Source organism: Cyprinus carpio, chromosome A12 (genome assembly GCF_018340385.1).
Source record: "Cyprinus carpio isolate SPL01 chromosome A12, ASM1834038v1, whole genome shotgun sequence".
Taxonomy (NCBI): Eukaryota; Metazoa; Chordata; class Actinopteri; order Cypriniformes; family Cyprinidae; genus Cyprinus; species Cyprinus carpio.
Window position 1 is genome coordinate 1,898,646 of NC_056583.1, and position 8,180 is coordinate 1,906,825.

At 33.7% G+C, this 8,180-nt stretch overlaps 1 protein-coding gene across 2 annotated transcripts; it reads left to right on the top strand.

The window, feature by feature from the left end:
- Window positions 1-331: 331 nt before the first annotated feature.
- Window positions 332-7,292, top strand: sgca (sarcoglycan, alpha). 2 transcript variants are annotated; one of them, XM_042767106.1, is made up of 9 exons: window positions 332-483; window positions 725-853; window positions 935-1,089; window positions 1,961-2,030; window positions 2,148-2,346; window positions 4,535-4,697; window positions 4,772-4,980; window positions 5,075-5,101; window positions 6,064-7,292. In XM_042767106.1, exons 1-9 carry the CDS (start codon window positions 393-395, stop codon window positions 6,206-6,208), a joined length of 1,188 nt encoding a protein of 395 aa, XP_042623040.1. In that variant the 5' UTR covers window positions 332-392; the 3' UTR covers window positions 6,209-7,292. The 2 variants fall into 2 exon arrangements, with proteins under 2 accessions (XP_042623040.1, XP_042623039.1); XM_042767105.1 differs by having other exon boundaries at window positions 381-483; window positions 716-853.
- Window positions 7,293-8,180: the final 888 nt, after the last annotated feature.

An 8,180-nucleotide genomic window follows, 5' to 3' on the forward strand; every position in this document is an offset into this window, starting at 1 on the left:
CACAAACACACACACACACACACACACACACACACACACACACACACACACACACCACACACACACCACACACACACACACACACAACACATACACACACACACGCACACACAAACACACACACACACACACACACACACACACACAACAAACAAACACACACACACACACACACACACACACACACTCACTCAGACAGACACAAACACACACACACTCAGACACACACACACACACACACAACACACAGACACACCACACACACACACACACACACACACACACTCAGAGAGACACACACACACACACACACACACACACACACACACACAGGAAGGGGACAGCTTGACGTGCAGGAGGATATAAATATCCCTGGCTGTATTTAGGAATGGATGGGTTACTGCACTCTTGAACAAGTGCTTCTGTCAGTCAAGACTTCAAGCAAGATGGCAGACAAAGGGAACTGGGCTTTAGCAATAACAGGCAAGTTCATTCTCTTTCTTTTGGAGCCTTTAAAGAGATTTCTAAAATTTCAAAGCAGAAACTAATATTACAGAAGTAGTTTGCTTTGGCACTGCAATGTACAAAACATACGGAAGTGAAAATACAAGCACTATTAATAAGTGCAAGCGGTCATTGTTTAAAAATCTATTAATTCTGTATAGAACATACTCGTGTGGATAATAAATCATATTAAAGTACTAAATGTTAATAGTTTTTGCAGTCTTCACAGCAGGTTTTCTGTTGGTCCGGGCCGACATTATCACAGAAGCTCCGGTGGGTCAGCTGTTTGTCTATGAGCTGCACCGAGAGGTGTTCCAGAGAGAATTTGAGCCTTTTCATAAAGTCTTCGGTATGTCTGAGCAATAATTACAATTATTGTTTAAAAGTAACAGTATGTTTCACAGTAAATGTGTCTTGTCCTGGTCTGTAGGTCAAGTTTATAATGATCCCATGGTGTTTAAATGCAACAAGGAGCGATTTCCAGATCTGCCCCGCTGGCTCCGCTTTACCCAGAGAGACGCCTATGACAACGGATTCCTGTACGGGACGCCACTGCCACGGGACCAGGGCAGGAACATCATAGAGGTCAGCCAGCCATCCAACGCTCAGATTTAACAGTGACATTTAAAACAGATAATACTGGATCATATTATGAAGAATGAAGAACTTGTTTCACACAATCTAGATTCAGTCTTTTTGCCGTGACGTCTTTACTGATTTTTATTGAGTAAACGCAATAATAACTTTTATATTGTTAGTAACATTTCAGAACGAGCACTTACTTGATTGAAGGTTTACTTGAATATCCAGACATTATCTTTTTTTAAATTTTTTTAGAAATCATGTTAAATGTGAGTGAATCAGGCTTTTGAGGAACATTTATTTGTTCACCTCTCACTCATAATTGTATTGCGTTGCATTATATGTTTTGATCATAAAACTAAGCACTTAAAATCCATCTTACTAAGACATTATTGGAGATATAGAGTGAGAATTGATATTTCTAACATATGTAAGCAGTCTGCTGTATTGTTATAAAGGTCTCATTGATTTACATTACAAGCATCAGAATTACTTGTTGGTCAAATAAATATCAGCATCTGCACCGAATTGCATAATTTTGCTCAGTTTGAGCCTCTGAAAAAAACTGAGGAGTTTTTCCTCCTTGAGTCTGAGCTCCATATTCTCACTATATCATACTTTATGAGCCATAAAAGCCTGATGTATCAAAAATAACAGGCCTACTCAAAAAAACAAACAAACAAAAAAAAAAACATCTGCAAACATTTAATTTTTATTTATTTATTTTTTTTGTCTAAAAGTTAAATTGTTTCATTAAAAAAAAAGCTCTGACTAATATTTAATAGGACAGGCTTTACAGGGTTAATTTTAGGTCAAAATATTAGTTAATTTAAATGTGTAATAAAAAGTCTAATCAAAATATCTTCTGAATCAGATTTTCGTGATCAACAAGCGGAACTACGAGACGTTTAAAGAGAGGCTGGTGATAAATGTGGGTCCTGCAGGTATGATCTCATTCAGTAAATATCTACTCCTTGACTGATGGAGCAGATCAATCTCTCAAGCCCTGCTGCATTTTCTGGACGTATGAGATTTACAGACGTGGTTTGGTTTCCTCCCAGTAAAGCAGATGCCGTACCAGGCTGAGTTCTTCATAGAGCTGAGAGAGATTGAGAAAGTGCTGCCCGCTGCTGTTCAAGCTGAGATCAAACTGGACATTCAGAACCTGTGGAGAACCAGCAGGCTGGAGTTTGTCAACATCACCTCTGCTCTGGACAGGGGCGGCCGCGTTCCCCTGCCTCTTCCAGGATATTTTGAAGGGTTTGGCTACAGAGCAACTCTTAATGACTCTTATTATGATGTTGTTGTTGTTATAATAAATTAACTATAAATTATTGTAGTTTAAACTAATTATTATTAGAGGTTATATAATAATAATTTTTTTTTATATAAGTATCATACTATAATTATTACTATATTATGTTTTCAAAATCAATATCAATTATTATTATATAATATTTTTCATAATATTACATAATATTACAATATTAATAATAATAAAAAATACAATGAATCAAAAGTATTAATATTATCGTAAATCATTATAGTTTTTTACCAATTTGTATTAGAGTATATTTTATACTAATAATATATACTATAACTATATATAAATAATAATAATAATCATCATCCTCATCCTCATCATAACATATAATGTGAAGTGTTATACTATAATAATAAAATATTAATATCATTATATTAAATTATGTTGTTGTTGTTGTTAAATTATTCATTTTTACAAATTATTATTAGAGTATATTTTAGTTATAGTATATAATATTATTATATTATACTTAATAATAATCATCATCATTATCATTATTATAATCATATTATGTTGTTTTTGAAACATTATCATCGTTATTAAACTATATTATATATTATACTAAATAACAACAACAACAACAATAATAACAATTCTTATTATTTTTTATATAAATTATTATAGTTTTTACCAATTATTATTATTAGAATATATTTTGTACTAATAGTATATACTATTACTATATTATGAATAATAATCATTATCATCTTCATCATCATAATATATAATGTTAAGTATTATACTATTATATTATGTTATTGTTGTTGTTAAATTATTATATATTTTTTACCAGTTATTATTAGAGTATATATTTTACTTATACTATATAATATTACTATATTATACTAAATAATAATCATCATCACCATAGTTATGATCATATTATGTTGTTTTTGTTAAAATATCATGGTTATTAGACTACATTATTTATTATACTAAATAACAAAACAACAATAATAACACTTATTATTATTATTTTGTTGATAAATTATTATAGTTTTTACGAATTATTATTAGAATATATTTTATACTAATAGTATATAATATTACTATATTATGAATAATAATAATAATAATCATTCTCATCCTCATCATATATAATGTTTAGTATTATACTATAATAATAAAGTATTATTATATTATGTTGTTGTTGTTAAATTATTCATTTTACCAGTTATTATTTACAGTATATATTTTACTAATACTTTATAATATTACTATATTATTCTAAATAATAATCATCATCACCATCATTATTATAATCATATTATGTTGTTTTTGTCAAAGTATCATGGTTATCAGACAATATTATATATTATACTAAATAACAAAAACAACAACAATAACAACAACTATTATATGTATTATTATTATTAATGTATTTACTTTTTTTTAGTCAGTATCTTTGTCTTGTTTTCCAGTAAATGTATCTAAATATACTTTACTTGAGATGCAACATTTTTATAAGCTATTAAGATATATATTTAAGAATATTTCTTGAATTAAATGTATTTTTCTTACATATAGGGCAAATTGTGAGGTTTATGATTATAACAAGACAAAATAAAGTTATATCAAGACATTTTTTTAAAGAAACAGGTCTTATCATCTTCCATAATTTTTCTTCTGAACGTCTATTTATCTTGATTTAAAATACTGATTTGAAATATTTCGAGATATTTTCGAACAATCTACACAGACTCTCGGTCTTTCTTGATCACAATACCTCTGAACATTGCATAGATGCAAATAGTATTTTCAACCGTTCCTCGTTGCGTTACATTTCAACTGCACTATTGCACTTGTTTACATTTTTAACTGGATTCTTACACTTCTCGTTTACATTTCCACTGCACTACTTGTACACCGCAACCCAGACCTCAGCTGCTATGCCATTGTATCACATTGTCGTATTGTTGTATATATTTATTTTTATTAGATCCTGCACCTTTTTAATTAATACTGTTCCAATACTTTTGATGTTATGTGTGAATAACACCAAGGATTGCTACTTAATTTCGTTGTACTCTGTGCAATGACGATAAAGGAATCTAAACATATTTTGTTTTGAATTATTGACTGCAGATGTGATAATCATATGTTTTGTCTCTGTGTCTGTCTCAGTGTGTATGTGAAGCTGGGTTCAGACCAGCCGTTTTCCCCATGCATGCTGAGACTTGAGACAGCGGAGCATCAGAGAGAGTGTGCGTCCGGAGGCAAGATCAGCGGAGACTGCAGCAGATGCACCAACCCCATCAACTGCATCACCTGGTGCAAGTCTACCCTGGTCAGACACAACACACGCGGCCTCAGGTGTAATGCATACTTCACCTCCATCCTTACATATCTTTGATCCCACAGTTTGATCTGTCCAAGCCCGTCCCTCCGGCTCCGCTCCCCACCGTGGGCTCAGGCGTCCTGGCGTGGGGAGGAGAGTTCAGTCCTCCGGAGTCTCCTCCCGACAGAGATTTCTTCCCTGACTACATTGTCACCGTCATCGTTCCCTTGGCTCTGGTTTTGATCCTCTGTCTCATCCTGTCCTACATCATGTGCTGCAGGAGAGAGGGAGTGTACGTACAGTAGATCCATGTTTCAGACAAAACAACATTTAATGCTGTTTGAATGACCATTTGACAAGTTTTCTTTTCTCTTTGTTATTTTCAGTCTGAAACGAAATGCCAAGACTCCTGAGTAAGTACCCTATACTGTATCACCATCACACAGTACGTTATAGTCAGTGGACATACTGATCTTTTTTTTTTTTTTTAAGAAAGGACACTCTAGGCAAAACCATTGTTTTTTTTTTTTTTTTTTTTTTTTTATGAGATTTTGACATGTCGTCTTTCAGAAAAGTGGGAAAAAAACATTTAAAAAACAGCATCATATTTGCTGGATGAAAACCATGTTTGCTTTTAATTATGATGTGCTGATTCTGAAAATAGTGTCTATTTTGCTAAAGCATGTCACAATTTCTCAAAATATGCATTTTGTGGCATTATTGCTTTTGACAACTATTTGTAAGGTGAAGAAGTTTTGCATTCTACTTTAATCAACGAGAAAAAAAAATGTGTTGGAAAGATTTATTAACATTTTTGAACTCAGCATCATCAAATTTGGTAATATTTGGTTTTTTATTTATGTTTTTTTTTTTTTTTGCAAAACAACAGTATTTTTTTAAACACAGGGCTCTTGTTGTCTTTTGATTTGACATTTCCTTAAAATGAGTTTTTCCCCTTTGTCACACATCCATTTTTTTCCTATCTATATTCTGAAGGTTTTTACAGAGGGGTTTGTTCATATAACTTTAGTCTGATTTACATAACATTTTATTCCTAAAACCTTTTTTTCTTCTTCTGGATATTAACAATATTTAATTAACAACAATAATGAAAGAGAAATCCAAAATCCCCTTTGTAAAAACCTTTAATATGTCAACAAAGTGAAACAAGAATTTTGATCTTGGCTTTATCCTATGTTCAGATTTCTGTTTGGGAAATGCATGCAAATTAGTGCATGTTTAATTAGATTAAATCATAACACAGAAAGTGTTTCTGAGTGTACTGTGAACTGATGGGGAAGTATGGTGATATCTGTTAGTTTTTACCCTTTTCACCCGTGGTGTCTGAGCACATTTTCCCTTTTTCTCATCTCAGTCTGCAGCTCTATCATCACCACACCATCCAGGGTGACGCCAGCGAGCTGCGCAGGATGGCCGGCGGAGACAGACGCACCGCGGATCGTCCTCGGCAGTGCTTACAGCCGCTCCTCATGGCAGAGCAGGCAATGGCAGAGAGCTGAGGGACATCAGAGCCAGCTTTAATAGCCACTGTCTGTGGAAATGTGTTTAAGGTTCGCTATTTGTTTCTTGCTTTGTGTTTCTTCAAGGAATACGTCACTCAAAAATGAACATTCATCAAATTATCCACCCAAAAACGTTGTTCCAAAACCATATGCTGTTGTTGTTTTTCCCATGAAACATAAAAGGAGCAGCCGTTAAGCTCCAGAGACATATAAAACCCATAGAAACTATAAAAACCATAGCTCCATTTGAGCTGTGCTGCTGTGCAGTATATAATCAGTGATTTGAAGTCTTTGTGTGATGAACTAACTGAATTGGAGCTGAATTGTGCTTCACACAAAGCTTGGCTTCATAAGTCGTATGGATCGCTTTTTAGTAAGGACCATGAATATCACTGTCAGTTTGCACTGGTCAAATCTGACTAATCAGTTTAACCCTCTGGTGGTCATACGGTCACGTCAAAAAAAATGCATTTGGAATTTTTGGTACAAATAAAATGTGGACATTAATAAAAAAGGCTAAATGGTCTTGTGATCTTCACAGTCGAAAATAACTGGAAATACTAAAAATACAAAAATACACAAGTAAATATTTAAGAACAAATATTAATGCAACAAAATATATTAGCCTATATTTATTTAATAAAAAATGCTTTTTGTCTTTCATCTCTTTTGACTGCCGAGGATCACAAATGAAAGTGAGGAATACCTGAGGGTTAAAATAATATTGTGTTTTTTTTTACGTCTACACCTACCCCAAGCCTAAACCTACCCCTTACAGTAATGCAAAAATAGTTTTATTGTTGTAGTGTGAGAAAAATTACGCTATATTGATATGCGCATGCCTAGTAGTTTTTGCTGTATCCCTTCTAGCCTTAATCGTTAAAAAGGTTGAGTATTGGTGCCGATACCAATCCAGAATCTGTCACTCTTATAACATCTGTTGGATTGAATGTGGTGTACACTATGGTTTGATGTGGAACACGTACAATTTTTATTCTGTGCATGTTGGGTAATGTGTATCCTGATGTACTTTGTCTGCATTTAACAATTAACATTAAATACTTCGATTGGTCTGTTTAAACGTGCATTCAGTAGTTCTTCATTGCTACTTGAAGTATTGATACTGTAATGGTGTTCGACGCTGCACTGCCATCTATCGATGTTGATCAGCATGACGACCTCTGAGTTTTATGTAAATTATACTGGTTTTACACATTGATACCCTTACCTGTCGAACTTTTCGCAGCCTTTAAAACCTTTTCTGCTTCTCCGGTTGTAAACCCTGTTGAAAAATCCAGCATATGCTGGTTAGGTATGTTTTAAAGCATGGCTGCTGGTTTGAGCTGGTTGAAGCTGGTCTAAGCAGATTTTAAGCAACTAGCTCCTGCTCAGGACCAGCTTAGGACCAGCTTAAACCAGCTCAAACCAGCAGCCATGCTTTAAAACATACCTAACCAGCATATGCTGGACTTTTCAACGGGACAGGTAGTATTTCACCTGTTGTGTCCATTGATAAATCACAATAATAAGTGTTTTACAGCACGTTCAAAACTACTAGCCACGAGCCGCTACTGTAGCCACGAAGAACTTAGTAGAAAACTTGGTAGAGTTTACATCTTATGAGTGTACATTTATATAAAACTTTTATTTTTTTCTCAATAAAACTTTTCTTAATAAAACTAGAATTAAAACCAAATTGCTGAATGGACCTTTAAAGTTACATGGTTGAGAATCACACCTACAATGTTGTGTCGCTCTCTTAAATGTTTGAATTAGCTTTTGTGAGGCCCCATGATTTGTTCATTTTGAACGAATCTTTAATGTGACTCGGGACGAACGAGTCATCTCTGGGAGTGATTCGTTCAGTCGCGCATGCGCAACTTCTTATGGGTTCTGTACTGAAATTAGTTCACGTGTTTCGAGTCTTAACACTGAATGTGGTAACAAAGATAATAAAGAGTTGGTTATT

Excerpts from the sequence above, each read along its gene's own strand:
- sgca (XM_042767105.1), top strand. The coding sequence starts at position 393 with ATGGGTTACTGCACTCTTGAACAAGTGCTTCTGTCAGTCAAGACTTCA. Across the intron at positions 854-934 it reads GCCTTTTCATAAAGTCTTCG|GTCAAGTTTATAATGATCCC; the intron begins GTATGTCTGAGC and ends CCTGGTCTGTAG. Across the intron at positions 4,981-5,074 it reads TGCTGCAGGAGAGAGGGAGT|TCTGAAACGAAATGCCAAGA; the intron begins GTACGTACAGTA and ends TGTTATTTTCAG.